The following is an 18202-nucleotide window of genomic DNA, read 5'->3' as shown; positions in this document are numbered from 1 at the left end:
AGATTCTAATCTTAGAATGTTGAGGGCCACCTCCCCCTCTGCTATAGCCTGGCCCACTGTAGGGACCGAGGAATGTTTGTGGAATGAATGAATGAACAAATGATTCTAGTCAAACTCCCCTTTTCTGGATGGACAAATAGAGTCCCAGGGTACCAGGGCGAGTTTGGTTAGGACTGGGGCCCCCTCTGGAGAAAGAGGGGAGAAAGAGATCTGAGACCCAGAGCTGCGGTATTGCAGGCGGTTATGCAACGTGCAAAGAGCCTGGAGATTTTGTGCCGAGGACAACCTGTGCGAGTTGACCCGGGCGCTCCTCCTCCTCGCGGTGATGCAGCAAGAAAAGAGCGATCCCTTTAAGAAACCCGGCTCGGCGCGGCCTCGCTGTGACACCGCCTCCCGCGTTAGCGCGAGGGGCTCCAGCTGGCCAGGTCTTTGAGTGGCGTATATAGAAGCCAATGGGAGTGGACGGGGCGGGGCTATGCCCGAGACCGGCGGCCGCAGGCCCCGGGTGCTAGGTACTATCCGCAGCAGGGGCGCCTCGCCAGCGGCAAGGGCTCCTCTTAAAGGAGCCGCTCTCCGCGGCCACTGCGGAGGGTAGGGAAAGTGGAGAGAGCTGGGGGCTGGAATGGTGGGAAGGTCCTGAGAGGATGCCGAGGTGCGGATGGGTAGAAGGGAGGCAGATTCCGTGGGAATTAAAGGGTGTGGCCCGAATCTAGACTCTCACTCATTTTCACTCCCTGGCCGGGGAGTGTTGGAAGCTGCAGAATTGACCACTAATTTTCCAAGAGGAGGTTGGGCAATAGACTCACCTACCTGCAGCCGCTCTCCAAGTTGATACGCCGCTAAGCTCTCTCCCCCATTTTACCAATAGAAAAACTGAGGCCGCTCCCCGCCCCCCGATCCCATTTGTAAATGAGTCCTGAAGTGGGGGTCAGGGGTCCTGGGTCCATTCCCTGTCCTTCTGGCGGCCTCAGTTTCTCCGTGTATACGATGATGAAGTAGGCCAGGCTGGACTCCAAGCAAGGTACACTATCAATAATAGCTGCTTCCAGAAGCGCCCCTGCTTCTTACTCATTTTCTGGATCTTGGGGTTCTTCTGAGCGACGAATAGTACGTGACGGGTGGGCAGAGCTGGAGCCCCCTTCCAGCTGGGTGACTCGCCTCTCTGGTGGCCTGGGATAGCCCTTCTTCCAGACAGCAGTATAAAATACTCCTAGCTATCATTATTGGAGGAGAGAGGGGGGAAAGGGAATCCTTGCCTGGGTTAAGGATGAGGCTGGGGGACGGGACCTGGAAGCCCCCCCACCCCAGGAGGGCTTAGGGTGGAGCCTGATAATGAAAGAGTTAAGCCTAGGCTCCGCCCCCTGCAGGATAAATTCCCCGCCTTTGGGACCCCAGCTGCTGCTCTGGAGGAAGCGACAGATCCCGCGCAACCAATCAGATGTGAGGAAGGATTCGAGCAGGTCTCCCGTTGGCTTACTCCACCCCTCCGGAGAATAGAGCCCCTTTAATAAGCACCTACTGTTTTCTTGGCTCCAAGCAGAGCTTCCAAGAATGCTGAGCAATGAAATAGATGATGAGGTTCAGAGAGGAACAGAGAGTTGCCCGCAAGCACACAGTACGTCCTCAGCTTGACCTCTCCGTCCTGTCTGCTGTCCATTTCCACCATGGCCTTCTGGACACAGCTGATGCTGCTGCTTTGGAAGAATTTCCTATATCGCAGGAGGCAGCCGGTAATGTCCAGTCGGGTGGGCCGGGGGTGGGGCGGCCCACAGCCCCCCATAGGCCGCCACTCCCCAAGCCTATTCTGCCCCCGCAGATCCAACTCTTGGTGGAGTTGTTGTGGCCGCTCTTTCTCTTCTTCATCCTGGTGGCCGTTCGCCATTCCCACCCCCCACTCGAGCAGCATGAATGTAAGCCCCCAAGCGTCCAGAGCTTTGGGATTAGGATTAGCAGTGGTCACTCTATGCACAGGGGCCCCAGTGAGAACCCGGAGCACAGACCGGACGCTCAAATAATGGCTGAGGGGGACACTCTGTCACTGGGGGTGGGGACTCAGCCAAGAACCCCACACCTGGTGTCCCTGCAGGTCATTTTCCCAACAAGCCGCTGCCCTCAGCAGGCACCATCCCTTGGCTCCAGGGCCTCATCTGCAATGTGAACAACACCTGCTTCCCGTGGCAAACCCCTGGCGAGGAGCCTGGCGTCCTCAGCAACTTCAAGGACTCCCTGTAAACCACTGGGAGCGGCGGGACAGGGGTGGGCAGCTTCGCCTAGCCTCCGCCTCCAGCCTTCTCTCTGTATCCAGGGTTTCGCGGCTCCTGGCAGATGCTCGCACTGTTTTGGGGGGCCCCAGTGCCCATAGGATGCTAGCTAGCCTGAGAAAGCTGATGCCCATTCTGAAGGCTGCACACACAGCCCGAGCAAGTAAGAAGGCGGGCCTGTGGTAGGCGGGGCTGGGCTCTGCGCCTCCACCTGATGGCACAGCTTGGAGTGGGACAAGTGGGACATGGCTCCAGCTAAACTTGGCCTCACCCTGGTCTTCTGTGCTTTACTCCCTCAGCCTTTCCTTGGCCCAGTGAGCAGCCCAAGGAGGGATTGTCCCTGGCCACTCAGCTGCTGGGGACACTGCTGCAAGGGGTGAGGTGGGGACAAGGCAAGATCTGGGACCCTGACCTCACCAAGTCTCACCCTGCCCCTTTCAGGGGCCAGCCTGCAGTGATATTCCTTAGATTCCAGCCCTGAGACCTTGAACAAGCTCAGGTGCCTCTTGGAGCCTTAGTTTCTCTGTTAGTAAAATGAGGCTATGATTGCATGGACCCCTTGGGAACTTGGATCCCGAGTAAGACGTCCGCAAACCTCATTGTCATCTTGTCATCTTTCTTCCCAGGAGTCCCTGGGCTCTGTGCTGGGTCATGCCCAGGAGTCCGTGGGCAGCCTTGTGGAGACTGCAGAGGACATGGCCCAGGAGGTAGGAGGCCAATGCAGTCTCCGCCCCTGCCAGGAAACTAGAGGGGTGGGCTGCAGGAAGGGGAGAGGACAGAGCAACCCTGGGCACCTGTCCTCAGTAGTTGTATGGGGGTACTAGGGCAGAAAGAGAGGGCAAGGGTGCTCCTGGTGGAGGGCCCTGCCCTGGTTATAGCTTGGTGGTGGGGTCACACGGAAGGGAAGCCTGCCCAGCCCTCTGGTGACCCCCCTCCTCCAGCTCCTGGAGCTGCCCAGCCTGGGAGAGCTGTGGGCCCTGCTACAGAGACCCCACAGGCCAGGTGGTCCCCTGGAGGCGGTGGCAGAAGCCCTCTGCAGTGCCAGGGGGCCCAGCAAACCAGGCGGGCCCTCCCTCAACTGGTATGAGGCCAGTGACCTGAAGGAGCTTGTGGGGCAGGAGCCAGCGCAGGCCCTGCGGGACAACAGCCTGAGTGAGTGACCAACCTGGTTTCTACCCCTCTCCCTGGGGAAGCAGGGCCAGGACGTGGGCACAGGGCCTCATGGTGCTCCCACCCTGGCCCTAGGCCCCACCTGCGCTGAGCTGACGGGGGGCCTGGACACCCACCCCCTGTCCCGCCTACTTTGGAGGCGCCTGAAGCCGCTGGTCCTGGGGAAAGTACTGTTCACGCCTGACACACCCTTCACCCGGCAGATCATGGCCCAGGTGACAGTGCGAGGGGCCCTCAGTCCCAGCCTCGGCTGAGGAGGAGAGAGCCAGGCCACAGGAGAGCTCTGAGTCCCGAGACTGGCTGCTCCTGGGCTGGGTCCAGGATGCGGGGTTTGAAATGGAGGGATTGCCAGATTTCAGACAGTGCTCAGAGGTGCAGGATAGAGCATAGGGGAGAAGGCAAGAGGGGTGGGCAGGGGGCTTCACTAGAGGGAAGGGTCATGAACGGCTAAGGCTAGTGTGGACCTCAGCACCCACCTCTTCCAGGTCAACCGAACTTTCCAGGAGCTGGCGCTGTTGAAGGACATCCAGGAGGTGTGGGGGCTGCTGGGACCCCAGCTCTTCAACTTCCTGAACGATAGTGCCAATGTCGCCATGCTACAGGTGGGGCCAGGACAGGAGTGGGAGAGGGGTGTGGGGGGCAGGGGTGTGTGGCAGCAGGGTCACCCCTGATGAGGATTTGGGAGAAGGGCAGGGACTTCCAGGCGAGGGTGTGGAGGTGGGGAGTGGTATCCACGGTGAGCTCAGGCCTGCTCACTGGGATGGAAAGAGGGGTAACAGGCCCTGAACGTCCAATGCAGACCCCCATCTTCTCTGACACCCCTACAGAGGCTCCTGCAGATCCAGGACAAGGGAAGGAGGCAGCCAAGACCTGGAGGTGGGGCCAGAGTGGAAGCTCTTCGTGCTTTTCTGAATCCCCGCAGCGGTGGCTACAGCTGGCAGAAGGCCCACGCTGATGTGGGACACCTGGCGGTCACACTGGGCCGTGTGATGGAGGTGAGGGACCGTCCACCTGGGAAAACATCTCCGAGGGGAGAGGCAGCCCTGCTGAGGGCCTCTTAGGAGGAAGCGCGGCTCCGCCTTCAGGTCCAGGGGAGGACCCTGGGGCCTCGAACTCACGCCCAGGTTCCTCCGCAGTGCGTGACTCTGGACAAGCTGGAGGCCGCCCCTTCAGAGGCCGCCCTGGTGGAGCGGGCCCTGAAGCTGCTCTCCGAGCACCGTTTCTGGGCCGGCATCGTCTTCTTGGGGCCCGAGGACTCCCCGGACCCCGCGCAGTCCCCAGGCCCTGGCCACGTGCGCATCAAGATCCGCATGGATATCGATGATGTCGAAAGAACCAATAAGATCAAGGACAGGTGGGGGGCCTTGTGGGTCGGAACCAGAGGGGGAGTGCTAGGGAGCATCTCACCTATCAGAGATCTTGGTAGGTGGGGCCCAAGTCCTTAGACCAATAGGAACCCACGATGGGCGGGGTTTATGGTGTGATGGGCACAGCCAAGGGCTTGGTGGGTGGGGTCAATGCCTTGGCTTCTGGGATAAGATTAAAGCACTTGGCAGGTGGGTCTAGGTAGTTTGTACACAGGTGAGGGCGGAGCTAAAGTTGTGATGGGCAGGTCCCAGCTACTCCCATACTTCTTTCAGGTTTTGGGACCCCGGTCCGGCCGCTGACCCCCTGACGGACCTGCGCTACGTGTGGGGTGGCTTCGTGTACCTGCAGGACCTGCTGGAGCGCGCAGCCGTGCGCGTGCTCACAGGCACCACCCCCCATGCCGGCCTCTACCTCCAGCAGATGCCCTACCCCTGCTATGTGGACGATACGTGAGCACCCTTTCCTCACTTCTCCCAGATGCCAGATCCTGGGTCTCAGGGTGGGGGCCTGGGTGCCTTCTGGAATATTCACGCAGTCAAGGCTGAGAACTACGGTTCAGAGGGACCACTCCCCGTGACCTTGTAGCTGGAGGAGCCGGGATCCTTCAGGGTCTGGGGTCTCTGGATACAGGGAGAACGTAACCTGACAGCACCATCAGGAGTCCGAGGACAAGGAAGGGCCAATGTCCTCGCCGCACCTTGGGGTCCCAGGGCGGGAACTGTCGTGCCAGATGGGGGCAGCGCGGGGGTCTTTGGCATCCACCGCAGCTGCCCACTGCCCCAGGTTCCTGCGCGTGCTGAGCCGGTCACTGCCACTCTTCCTGACACTGGCTTGGATCTACTCTGTGGCGTTGACGGTGAAGGCCGTGGTGCGTGAGAAGGAGACTCGGCTGCGCTACACGATGCGCGCCATGGGGCTCAGCGCCACTGCACTGTGGCTGGGCTGGTTCCTCAGCTGCCTCGGGCCCTTCCTCCTCAGCACCGCGCTGCTTGTGCTGGTACTCAAGGTGCGTGCACCCCCGCCTTGCCGACTCGGGACTGGTGCGTGTGTACGGGGAGGTAACGGGCAGGGGGCACCTCGCGGGGTTGCTCGTCCCTAGGCGAATCCGCGCTCTCCCTCCAGCTCCCTTGTCCTCCTGCAGCTCGGAGACATCCTCCCCTACAGCCACCCGGGGGTGCTGTTCCTGTTCTTGGCGGCTTTCGCTGTGGCCACAGTGGTCCAGAGTTTCTTGCTGAGCGCCTTTTTCTCCCGCGCGAACTTGGCAGCCGCCTGTGGGGGTCTTGCCTACTTCGTACTCTATCTGCCCTACGTGCTGTGCGTGGCCTGGAGGGACCAGCTGCCAATGGGCGGCCGCGTGGCCGCGGTGAGAGCCGGGCCGTGTGGGTGCAGGGGTGCTTCACCCTTAGCTGCCCTTGTTTGCTGACCTACCTACCCGCCGCTACCCGCCCCCACCCATAGAGCCTTCTGTCGCCCGTGGCCTTCGGTTTTGGCTGCGAGAGCCTGGCGCTGCTGGAGGAGCAGGGCGAGGGCGCGCAGTGGCACAACTTGGGCACCGGGCCTACAGCAGATGTCTTCAGCTTGGCCCAGGTCTCTGGCCTTCTGTTGCTCGATGCTGCTCTCTATGGCCTTGCCACTTGGTACCTGGAGGCGGTGTGCCCAGGTGGGCCGTAGGAGACGCAGGGGAGACTGGGCTGAGGGCGGCGCGGACGGGGTGGGGCTGAGGGGGCCTGGAATACAGATGAAAGGGTGGGTCTTCCTGGCACCTGCGCACTGGTGGCTGTGTTTGAGGGACGGCCTGGGGCAGGCAGGCAGGTGGGCGGGGCTTCCTGGTTACCCCTTACCTGCATCCCTGCATCCCAGGTGGGCACACTCCAGGGGGAGCGCCTCAGGGGTAACTGAGCACCACTCCCCACAGGCGAGTATGGGATCCCCGAACCGTGGAACTTTCCCTTTCGGAGGAGCTACTGGTTTGGGTCTCAGACCCCCAAGGGTCCTGCCCCAGTTCTGACCGCACAGGACCCCAAGGGTAAGGCCCAACAAACCTTGGCTGTCACTTCCCTGTCTGGATTCTCAGCCCCTACAAAACCCAGGTCCTCATGGATCCCAATTCTCTGGACTTTCCCAGGTCCTGAGGCTCCCCTAACTCCCACAGACCCCAGCCCCACAAGTCCCTGACTCCACAGACCAGCTTGAACAGTCCCCAGGCTTCTGAGGGCGCCCATAACTGAGTCTGCCCTCCTTCCTCAGTGCTGGTGGAGGAGGCGCCCCCTGGCCTGATTCCGGGGGTCTCCATACGCGGCCTGGAAAAGCGCTTTGCTGGCAACCCGCAGCCGGCGCTGTGCGGACTCAGCCTGGACTTCTACCAGGGCCACATTACCGCCTTCCTGGGTCACAATGGGGCTGGCAAAACGACCACAATGTGAGCAGCCATCACTCCTTTCCCCTCACAGCTCCCCTCCCCTCCAGCTCCTCTTCTTGGGTCTCAACTTGCACACTTGTTCAAGGGAAAGGACCTCTGGGGTCAGAAGGTCCCTATCTGTACAGTGACAGAGGACCCTGATGCCCCCCTGCAGCCCCCCAGCCCCAGTTCCCTTTGGACCTCCCCTGTAGTTCACTTTGGATCCACAGTAGGCAGGTGATGAATATTTTCTCTGAGCTTCGTCTTCCCTCCCCTGTAAAATGGGAACATAATACCTCTTTGGTCTGGGCATACAGTAGGTGCCCTGTAAATGCTGGTACCTCTGCTCTGGGAGCCTCAGCCTCCCCTCTGAAGCTGCTCTGAGACCCCTGCACCTGCAGGTCCATCCTGAGTGGCCTCTTTCCACCCACGGCTGGCTCCGCCTCTGTCCTGGGCCACGACGTCCGGACCAGCATGGTAGCCATCCGGCCCTGCCTGGGTGTCTGCCCGCAGTACAACGTGCTCTTTGACCTGTGAGTCTCCATAGGCATGGCAGTGGGGGTGCTGGGTGCTTTCTGGGGCCTTGCCTGCCATGGTAACTCCCCCCATTGTCTTTTGTACACGGCCTCAGACTGACTGTGGATGAGCACATCTGGTTCTATGGGCGGTTGAAGGGTCTGAGCGCAGCTGCCGTGGGTCCCGAGCAGGACCGGCTGCTGCAGGACATGGGGCTGATCCCCAAGAGGCATGCACAGACTCATCACCTGTCAGGTGAGCCTGGACTTGGGGGAGCCTCCAGGTCTGCAGAGATGAGGCTGGGGGGTGGTGCTGGGACTTTATATTGAGGACTGTGGGATGCCAGAGGAGATGGGCAGACTTGGGGACCCAGGAGGAATCAGGCACTGTGGTCCAGGTGGGTAGGGAAAGGTACAGGAAGAAGGGAGGCAGCCCTGCCCAAGACTGTGGAGATCTTGACCCCTGTCCCAACCCAGGCGGGATGCAGCGGAAGCTCTCAGTGGCCATTGCCTTTGTGGGTGGCTCCCAAGTTGTTATCCTGGATGAGCCCACAGCTGGTGTGGACCCCACTTCCCGTAGAGGCATCTGGGAGCTACTGCTCAAATATCGTGAAGGTAAGAACTGGGAGTGGCCTGAGATTTCCCTGGATGCTGATTGAAAGGTCAGATCTTTCTGACAAAGAGGTGATGGAAGATGGGGTTTTGAGTGATAAGTAGGAGTTTACTGCATGGGGCAGGGACCACAGCTTGGGCAGCCTGATGACATGTGTGGGTTGGGTCCCCTGCCTAGGTCGCACACTGATCCTCTCCACCCACCACCTGGATGAGGCGGAGCTGCTGGGAGACAGGGTGGCAGTAGTGGCAGGGGGCCGCCTGTGCTGCTGTGGCTCTCCTCTGTTCCTGCGACGTCACTTGGGCTCCGGATACTACCTGACCTTGGCCAAGGGTCCCCCGCCTCTGGCGACCAGCAAAAAGGTGAGGGCTGGAACTGACCTCCGACCGACCCCAGTTCTTAAGACCCCATCCAGGCGCGATGGCCATGGCAGCTGGTGCCCCTCTGCCCCCAGGGTGAAGCCGGCTTGAAGAACAGCATGGATGCTGGGCAGAAAAGGGAGCCAGGCAGCCAGGCCAGCTCTGCCGGTGAGGGCGGGGGTGGGAGAGCCTGAGTGAGGGGCTGTGGATGGGGCTGGGAGAGCCAGAGGGAGGGGCCAGTGGGGGGGCAGTGACTTGGTTCAGGGCAACAGGCCTGACGACCCCAGGCTTGACCCCTGACCTGACCCCTGAGCTGAGCTGACACACAAACCTACCTCTGACCCTGAGTGGACTCTGGCCCTGACCCCAGGTCAAGTCCTGCCATTGGGTGCTTAATCCTGACCTCCTCTGCCCTCAGGGACTGGTCCCTTGTGGGTCACCCAAGCCCCTTCCTCAAGGGGGTAGGGCAGGAGCCAGGGCAACATGGGACCCCAGGGCCCCTGACATGCCTGCCGCCCACCTAGGTGCAGCCCAGCTGTGGGCCATAGTGCAGCGCCACGTGCCCGGCACACGGCTGGTCAAGGATCTGCCACATGAGCTGGTGCTGGCGCTGCCCTACAAGGGTGCCCTGGATGGCAGCTTCGCTGAGCTCTTCCATGATCTGGACCAGCGGCTGGGGGAGCTGGGACTGGCTGGCTATGGGATCTCTGACACCAGCCTGGAGGAGGTGTGGCTGCTGGATGAGGTGGGGGGCAGGAGGAGGGCTGCCTGGAGGAGGTGGTGCCTGGAAGGATGAAGAAGAGTCTGCCTGTGGACACCTGGGTGTCCCAGGGAGGAGGCAGGGCCCACATGGAGGCCTGGAGGCTCAGAGGCCCTCAGGGAGGCTTGGGGACCCCCAGTGTTTGAGGGATATGTGGCCCTTGAGTCCCCCTCCCTCTTGTGTGTCCCCAGGCTCTGTCTGAGCCCCCTGCTTTGTCTTCCCAGATCTTCTTGAAGGTGGTGGAGGATTGTGCTGTGGACGCAGGCCCAGAGGGTATGCCTGCAGGCCCCTGTCCTAACCCCTCACCCTGGTCCAGAGTCCAACCTGACTTTAGACCAAGTCCCCACTCTTGCCTAACATGACCCAACCTACAGCCCTGACCTCCACCCTGATTCCTGACCCCTCCTTTGTGAGCCTTGACACTGGCCCAGACCCCAGGCCAAACACTAAGCCTGACCCCAACACTGGTGACTTTGCAGATGGTAGGCCCAGGCAGGGCCCGTGCTTGGGTATTGCTCATCCCGATGCGACTAGGAAGCTCCAGGTTCCGCCAGAAGAGACAGCCTTGGAGAATGGAGGGCTGGGTGAGTTGTCCCTGCCCCACCCTGTGGCCCTTCCTGGTCCCCAGGGCCGAGCACTGACCTTCCCATCCCCCACAGTTGGCTCTGCCCCTGAGACACAGGCACTACAGGGCTCTGGGCCGACCACCGCAGGCCGCGTACACAGCTGGGCGCTCACCTACCAGCAACTCCGGGCCTTACTTCTCAAGCGTTTCCTGCTTGCCCGCCGCAGCCGCCGTGGCCTGTTTGCTCAGGTGAGGGGCCACCTAGTAGGGGAGTGTGGGGGAAGCCCCTTGGTGTCTTTCTTACACTCTACGACCTAATTCATCCCCATAAGCCCAGGTGTATGCCCCACTTTGAACACTTTTATTGAGAGCACTGGGGAGCCATGGATGGTTCTAGAACAGGATCAGGGAAGGCTGCAGGTGAGCCTGGCAGCCAATGGGTGGGGAACTGATGGGCTGGCCCTTCAGATTGTGCTACCTGCCCTCTTCGTGGGCCTGGCGCTGGTGTTCAGCCTCATTGCACCCCCATTTGGATACTACCCAGCTCTGCAGCTGAGCCCCAGCATGTATGGCTCCCAGGTGTCCTTCTTCAGGTAGGTGCAGAGGAGAGGGGCCTGGTGGGGAGAAGGGGCCCAGGGGCCTGTGGGCACAGCCCTGACCCTGCACCCACTATACACAGTGATGACACTCCAGGGGACCCTGAACATGCCCGCCTGCTCGAGGCCCTGCTGGAGGAGGCTGGACTGGAGGAGCCTTACCTGAAAAGTAACTCCAGCAGGTGAGGGCCCTCCAGCCTGGGCCTGGCTCCTCTCTGGCCTCGGTTTCCCTGTCTGGGCTCTGGAGCATCCCCCATGCCTGGTTGGGAGCAGGGGGCCTCCAGTCCCACCCCCACCCTGCTCCTACCCCCACAGGGCACCAGCATGCACACGGCCTGCCCTCTGCCACTTCTCGGTGCCTGATGTCCCTGCGGACGTGGCTGAGGTCTTGGCCAGTGGCAACTGGACCCCGGAGTCTCCATCCCCCGCCTGCCAGTGCAGCCAGCCTGGTGCCCGCCGCCTGCTGCCTGACTGCCCTGCTGCGGCCGGTGGTCCCCCGCCACCCCAGGCGCCAACCAGCTCTGGTGAAGTGGTCCAGAACTTAACGGGCCGAAACCTGTCTGACTTCCTGGTCAAGACCTACCCGCGCCTGGTGCGCCAAGGGTGAGCACCACCCTGGACTTGGCGTGGCCAGCTGTAGCAGGGGTCCAGTGGGGAGGATGTGGTACAGTCCTGGGAGGGGTTGGGGGGATGCCCAGGCTGGGGCTCTGGTCTGGGGCCTACTGGGGGCCCTCTGTGCCTCCTTCTTTTAATTTGTCTCACTCAACTCACCAGCATCTTTGTCTCTGTCCCACTCACCTCTCTGTGTCTGTCTCTCTCACAGCCTGAAGACCAAGAAATGGGTGAATGAGGTCAGGTAAGGAGGGTCCCTTGCATGGGTTCCTTTCCTGTGCCCTCTGCCTGCCTGCCGCCCCACCCTCCCAACCCTCAGCTGTCTCCCACCTCCACTGCCCCTCAGGTATGGGGGCTTCTCCCTGGAGGGCCGAGACCCAGGCCTGCCCTCGGGCTTGGAGGTGGGCCGCTCCCTGGAGGAACTGCGGGCACTGCTGAACCCCGCACCAGGCGAGGCCCTCGACCACCTCCTGAACAATCTCACAGCATGGGCTGTTGGTCTGGACACTCAAGATGGCCTCAAGGTGGTAACTGGCGGTGGCCAGCTGGCACTGTGGTGGGGGAGGTCTGATCCCAGGTCACTGACCCCTTGGCCCCAATTCCATCACAGATCTGGTTTAACAACAAGGGCTGGCACGCCATGGTGGCCTTTGTAAACCGAGCCAACAACGCTCTCCTGCGTGCCCACCTGCCACCAGGCTCCTCCCACCATGCCCACAGCATCACCACGCTCAATCACCCCCTGAACCTCACCAAGGAGCAGTTGTCTGAGGCTGCACTGTGAGTGCCCCTACCCCGTGTGTCCCGCCGCCTTGTGTGCCACTCCACCCTGCGTGTCCCCCTGTCCCATGTATCCCCCCACCCCGGTTGGTCTCTCTGTTGTTTCTGGTGGTAGAAGCTGAAGTTACGCTCTGCCACACTCTTGCTATGTAAACAGAGAACAAGAACTTCCCCTCTCCACCCCTTAGGCCAGGGTAATGGGGCATCATCAGGCTTCATGGGCTGCAGTCTCCCCCATCTGCCTGCACGTCCTTGTCACATCCACTTCTATCCTACTAGAGACCTGGACGATCTCTCCCTGCCTAACAGTTCAAAATGGCTCAGGACATTCCCCACCAGCTGTGTCTAGCCCTGGGGACCTCAGTCCCATCAGTGGTGAGCACAGCTCCTCTCTGAGCAGCTCATGCCCCTTCACTCCCAGGATGGCCTCCTCGGTGGACGTGCTTGTCTCCATCTGCGTGGTCTTCGCCATGTCCTTTGTCCCGGCCAGCTTCATCCTTGTCCTCATTGACGAGCGTGTCACCCGAGCCAAACACCTGCAGTGCATGGGGGGCCTGCCCCCCACTCTCTACTGGCTTGGCAACTTTCTCTGGGACATGGTACGCAGACCGCCTGGAGGGTTGGGGGCCCTGCCACCACTTGCCACTGCCTCTTCTGGCCCTTTCTGGTCAGGAACTTGTCTAGGATGGCACCCCTGAAGTCTTGGGGATGATGGAGACCTCGTCCTATTATCCAAAGCACAGGGAGGTTGGGGTGGGACACAATGCCAAGGATGCCTGTGGGCTTCCCTGGTAGCTCAGCATACTGAAGTATAACCACCATCTCCAATGCAGTGTAACTACTTGGTGTCAGCCTGCATCGTGGTGCTCATCTTTTTGGCCTTCCAGCAGAGGGCGTATGTGGCCCCTGCCAACCTGCCTGCCCTCCTGCTGTTGCTACTACTGTATGGGTGAGGTTCCCAGCCCCTCCAGGACTTGTTCTCCCTCAACTCTGCTGAGGGAGCTGGGACTCTATAGCAGATCCTAAGGAGAGGATATGGAGATCTGAGAGGACTCCAAGTGTGATCTTATTCAGGGGTATGCCAAGGAGGCCTTAAAAGCTCATCTTGACCTGACCATGTTACAGAGGTCTACAACACAGTTTGGGATGGGAGATCTATATTCTTCTCAGGGCTGCTCAGCCTGTCTGGCAATAACAGTGGCTCCTGTTCCCCCTCAGCTGGTCGATCACGCCACTCATGTACCCAGCCTCCTTCTTCTTCTCCGTGCCCAGCACAGCCTATGTTGTGCTCACCTGCATCAATCTCTTCATTGGTATCAATGGCAGCATGGCCACCTTCGTGCTTGAGCTCTTCTCTGATCAGGTGGGACCCACAAGGCTGGGCCTTGGGTTGGGGTCAGACTGGGCCTCAGCCTCGGCTTCTGACCCACCTCCTTCTTAATCTGCCCCTGAGCAGAAGTTGCAGAAGGTGAGCCGGATCCTGAAACAGGTCTTCCTTATCTTTCCTCACTTCTGCTTGGGCCGGGGCCTCATCGACATGGTGCGGAACCAGGCCATGGCTGATGCCTTTGAGCGCTTGGGTGAGAACTTCTCTCCAGGAGGGGAAGTGCCAGACAAGAGTCAATCCTACAGTGCAGGGACAAACAGCAGCCCCTAGGAAGAGAACTTGAGGTCTTAGATGACCTGGAAGGGTGGGTAGGCAAAGTTAAAAGTGCAGCAAAGCAGCCATAAAAGTTAACTCCATCTTGGTCATGTCACAAGAGGTCTAAGGCACTAAATAAAGGAGGTGGCAATGCCACTGTTTTCCATGCCAATTAGACCTCAGTTGAGTGTCTATTCAGCTTGGTGCTTTCCCTTAAGAACCCAAGGTGACCGGAATGGGGAGAGGCCCAGTAACCAAGACCCTAAAATGACCCTATCCCTCTTTGTGTCCCCACAGGAGAGGGGTATTTCCAGTCGCCCCTGCGTTGGGAGGTGGTCGGCAAGAACCTCTTGGCCATGTTCATACAGGGGCCAATCTTCCTCCTCTTTACATTACTGCTTCAGCACCACAACCGCCTCCTACCACAGTCAGTGGGGACCAGGGAGGGTGGCAGGGACTGGGGTCTCACTCTGGGCCCACTCATATCTCTGTCCTTAGACCCAAGCTGAGGCCGTTACCCGCCCTGGGAGAGGAGGATGAGGATGTGGCCCGTGAGCGGGAACGGGTAGTACAAGGGGCCACCCAGGGGGATGTGTTGGTACTGAGGGACCTGACCAAGGTGGGTGTGGGTTGGGGGGCCTCCACTGCTGGGTTGGGGGGGCCTCCACTGGCCCACCCACCTTTCTCATGGACTTCATCCTCCCAGGTGTACCCTGGGCAGAGGACACCAGCTGTTGACCGCCTGTGCCTGGGGATCCCCCCTGGTGAGGTAAGTCCAGGTGGTGCAAGGGTGAGAGGCTGCCCTATTGTACGCCCACTGGTCTTTACCATGTTTGTGTCTACCTCCCCCTATGGAACACCTACTCTGTCTGTTGTCCTATACTGAGTACCTACTGGCTGTCAGTATTTGAGCTCCTATTTAGAGCCAACAAATATGAAGCTCCTATTGCATGGTTACATTTATTGATCCCCACTGTGTGCAATAGGATTAACAAGATCTTAGTGAGGATAAATTTGTTATTGAACACCTCCTGGCCTCCCATACATGTGCCAGTTACTATGTGCACCTACTATATGTTAGCATTTATTGAGTACCAACTGTATACAGTAAAGCTTGTTGAACTCCCCCACCATTGGTGTACCAAAAGTGTATTGAATGCCACCTTTGTGATGATCAACTTTTATCAAACACCAACATTTATGAGTCCATACTTTATCTGTATTAAGCACTTGCTCACAACCAATATTTAGTAGGCACCTGCTCTGTACCAATGCACATTCAAGCAACTACTTTGTGCAAACTTGTCTGCTGTGGTCCATTTCCTGGCCACCTATTAGGGGCTAGCACACACCTGTGAACACCTGTGGTGTGTTGGTATAAATTGCCATCACTCTTTAGCAAATGCCTACTGTGTTCAGTCAACCTCTCCATCTTGGGTTGACTGTGTGCCCAGCATGAATTCTCACCAGGTGCTCTTGCTGTCGGTACCCACTGCATGGCAGGAAACATTCAGCCAACTCTTGCCTCAATATTTATGGAGCACTGACTGCAAGTGACCTTTATAGAACATCTACTGTGTCCATTGATTAAATACATGCTGTGTGTCATCTAGCACTTCTGCTATGTGACAGCTTGTGCCCACTCACACACCCCAGTATCTGCCCAGGGATCCCCTTGCCCACAGCCCTCCCAGTGGAAGCTGAGAAACCTGTCCCAGAAGTCAGAGATGCTGGGACAATTGTCCGGGCTTCTATGAGTGCCTTCTGTGGGTATACCTGCAGTGTTTCGGGCTGCTGGGCGTGAACGGAGCAGGGAAAACATCCACATTCCGCATGGTGACTGGGGACACGCTGCCCAGTGGGGGTGAGGCCATTCTGGAAGGCCACAGGTGAGGGGCTCCTGGGCTCTTGTTCCTCCCCACCTTCCCCTGCTCTCGCATATATGGACAGGATCAGCCTGGCCTTGAGTCCCCCTGCAATGGACCCGGCCCTGAGTTACCTCCTGTCCCTTATCAGGGTGGGTGAGCCCCAAGGCCCCTGCTTGCCCCTCGCATGGCCAGGGCCAGCCAGTGCCCTGAGTTCCCTGTCCCCCATCCCCCATCCCCAGCGTGGCCCAGGAACCGGCTGCAGCTCACCGCCGCATGGGCTACTGCCCTCAGTCGGATGCCATCTTCGAGCTGCTGACCGGTCGTGAGCACCTGGAGCTGTATGCACGCCTGCGAGGAGTCCCCGAAGCCCAAGTTGCCCAGGTGATCACTCTCCCCACTAACCCCTCCGGTCCCCACCCCAATCTCTCCCTTGGACCACAGTCTCTGCTGCTCTCGGTCCCCTGACCTTAGGTCCTCTGGCCCTGCCCTGCCCTCCCTGAGCGCCTACACACTCATTGGGTCCACCCCCACACCCCCAGCCCTTCCCACCATCCTCAGGCTGCACTCGCCCCGTCTCTGCTTAGGGGCCCGCCCCTTCTCTCTTAGACCTTCCTGGCTGTGGCCCCGCCTACTTTCACCTCTGGGTTAGGGCTTTGCTTCCGGCCACCAGGCCAGGCCCTGCCTCTCTTGGTCTGGCCCCGTCTCCAGTCGCAGCCCCGCCCCGTATTGGCTCTGGCCCCACCCTCTTTAGTTACCTTCCCACGGTATCCCCGGGCTTCCCTGGTGGCTCAGCCGGTTAAGAATCCGCCTGCAATGCAAGAGATCTGGGTTCGATCCCTGTGTCAGGAAGATCCCCGGAAAAGGAAATGGCATCCCACTCCAGTATTCTTGCTTGGGAAATCCCATGGACAGCGGAGCCTGGCGGACTCTAATCCATGGAGTCACAAAGAGTCCACCACTGAGCACTGAGCGTCTAAACCACCACCATATCCCCTCCCTAGCCCCTCCCACTCACCCTGCACCCCATTCTCACTCTGCCCTTCCCATTCCATCCTGCCATAGACAGCAAGCTACGGCCTGGCACGCCTGGGCCTCTCTCAGTATGCTGACCAGCCCGCTGGCACCTACAGCGGGGGCAACAAGCGGAAGCTGGCGACAGCTGTGGCTCTGGTGGGGGACCCGGCTTTAGTCTTTCTGGTATGTGTGTGAGGATGGGAGGACAGAGGAGGGGGAAGGGGCCGCATTTAAGCATCTCCCTGCTCTGCGCCCAGGACGAGCCGACCACTGGCATGGACCCTGGTGCCCGGCGGTTCCTCTGGAACAGTCTTCTGGCCGTGGTGCAGGAGGGCCGCTCCGTGGTTCTCACCTCACACAGGTGGGCCTGGGGAACGAGCAGTCTGGGACTGACAGGAAATGTCCAGAGCACAAGGTGGCCCAGAGCTGCAGGCTGAGGGTCCCTGGGAGGGGCAGCCCAGAGCCAAGTGCCGTGGGTCCAGGCCTGGTTGGAGCTCACGTCACTGGGCTCCCACAGCATGGAGGAGTGCGAGGCACTCTGCACACGCCTGGCCATCATGGTGAATGGGCGGTTCTGCTGCCTGGGCAGTGCGCAGCACCTCAAGGGCAGGTGAGCGGGGCAAGGCCTCAAGGCCTGGGTGCGGGCAGATCAGGGTGGAGGTGTAGGTGGGCCTGGAGGGGAGATCAGGTGGGGCCAGTTTGGGTTCTAACCAGGGAACAGGCAAGGATCATGGACTGTCCTGGAGAGGGGACAAGGCTGGACGGAGATGGGGAGGAGGTCTGATGGGTGCAGGTGTGTCCATGGGCAGAGGCCAAAGAGGGTCCGGCAAGTGAGCATGACCTGGATATTGCAGTGGGGCATGGCATTGCGTGGGTGGGACTGGGGAGCAGCAGGGTTAGAGACTGATGAGCATGTAGCCAGGGCTAGGAGCAGAGGTTGGGGTCAGGTTGGCCTGGGGGTCTAGAGGAGCCAAGTATAGGGGTGGGGCTAGAAGAGGGCTGGAAGATGGTATGGGCGGGTCCATTAGCTATCGTCTCCCCCACCCACCCCAGATTCGGGGCTGGCCATACACTGACCCTGAGGGTGCCCTTGTCGAGATCCAAGTTGGCGGCCGACTTTGTGGCCCAGGCATTCCCGGGAGCTGAGCTGCGGGAGGCGCATGGTGGCCGCCTGCGCTTCCAGCTGCTGCCAGGAGGGCGCTGCACCTTGGCGCTAGTCTTTGGATTGCTGGCAGCACACGGCGCAGAGCATGGCGTGGAGGACTTCTCTGTGAGCCAGACCACGCTGGAGGAGGTGACCGCCATGCCAGAACGGGGCTGGGGGTAAAGATGGGGTTGGGGGCTAGGCCCTCAAGGTGACCTCTCCTCCTGTTTCCCTGGGCCATCCACCTCTAGGTATTCTTGTACTTCTCCAAGGATCAGGGCAAAGAGGAAGATGAGAAGGAGACAGAAGTGGGGGCTGACCCTGTGCTAGGCCCGCAGCACCCCAAACTCATAACCCAGTTCCTCGATGACCACAGCATGGCTGAGACGGTCCTCTGAGCCTCCTCCTCTGTGGAGCTGGAGGGACCAAAGCAGGGCAGAGGGGCTGAAGCTTGACCCAGACTCCAGAGGCCCTGGAGGAAATAAAGGGAAGCTGTGGTGTGAAGCACTGTGTACCTGTGTCCCTGTGCCAGGTTGC

At 60.0% G+C, this 18202-nt stretch overlaps 1 protein-coding gene across 9 annotated transcripts; it reads left to right on the top strand.

Moving 5' to 3' along the window:
- The first annotated feature begins 549 nt into the window (after positions 1 to 549).
- On the top strand, positions 550 to 18169 carry ABCA7 (ATP binding cassette subfamily A member 7). 9 transcript variants are annotated; one of them, XM_027546638.1, is made up of 47 exons: positions 550 to 652; positions 1541 to 1730; positions 1817 to 1910; positions 2087 to 2228; positions 2288 to 2424; positions 2561 to 2637; positions 2888 to 2968; positions 3203 to 3413; positions 3507 to 3646; positions 3917 to 4033; positions 4259 to 4426; positions 4568 to 4785; positions 5072 to 5248; positions 5583 to 5805; positions 5941 to 6162; positions 6258 to 6459; positions 6715 to 6825; positions 7047 to 7218; positions 7599 to 7730; positions 7829 to 7968; positions 8190 to 8327; positions 8503 to 8687; positions 8780 to 8852; positions 9209 to 9411; positions 9669 to 9717; positions 9924 to 10028; positions 10104 to 10258; positions 10478 to 10602; positions 10689 to 10787; positions 10921 to 11208; positions 11429 to 11461; positions 11564 to 11741; positions 11828 to 11997; positions 12419 to 12596; positions 12831 to 12946; positions 13216 to 13360; positions 13454 to 13577; positions 13937 to 14066; positions 14138 to 14258; positions 14346 to 14408; positions 15422 to 15528; positions 15747 to 15888; positions 16570 to 16704; positions 16779 to 16882; positions 17039 to 17131; positions 17575 to 17815; positions 17917 to 18169. In XM_027546638.1, exons 2-47 carry the CDS (start codon positions 1665 to 1667, stop codon positions 18061 to 18063), a joined length of 6477 nt encoding a protein of 2158 aa, XP_027402439.1. In that variant the 5' UTR covers positions 550 to 652; positions 1541 to 1664; the 3' UTR covers positions 18064 to 18169. The 9 variants fall into 9 exon arrangements, 8 of the variants coding, with proteins under 8 accessions (XP_027402439.1, XP_027402442.1, XP_027402440.1 ...); XM_027546641.1 differs by lacking the exon at positions 550 to 652 and adding an exon at positions 679 to 1021; XM_027546639.1 differs by lacking the exon at positions 550 to 652 and adding an exon at positions 1384 to 1440.
- The last annotated feature ends 33 nt before the right edge of the window (positions 18170 to 18202 follow it).

Source organism: Bos indicus x Bos taurus, chromosome 7 (genome assembly GCF_003369695.1).
Source record: "Bos indicus x Bos taurus breed Angus x Brahman F1 hybrid chromosome 7, Bos_hybrid_MaternalHap_v2.0, whole genome shotgun sequence".
Lineage (NCBI taxonomy): Eukaryota > Metazoa > Chordata > Mammalia > Artiodactyla > Bovidae > Bos > Bos indicus x Bos taurus.
The sequence above is the reverse complement of the archived record's forward strand: the minus strand, read 5'-3'. Positions and strand labels throughout refer to the sequence as shown.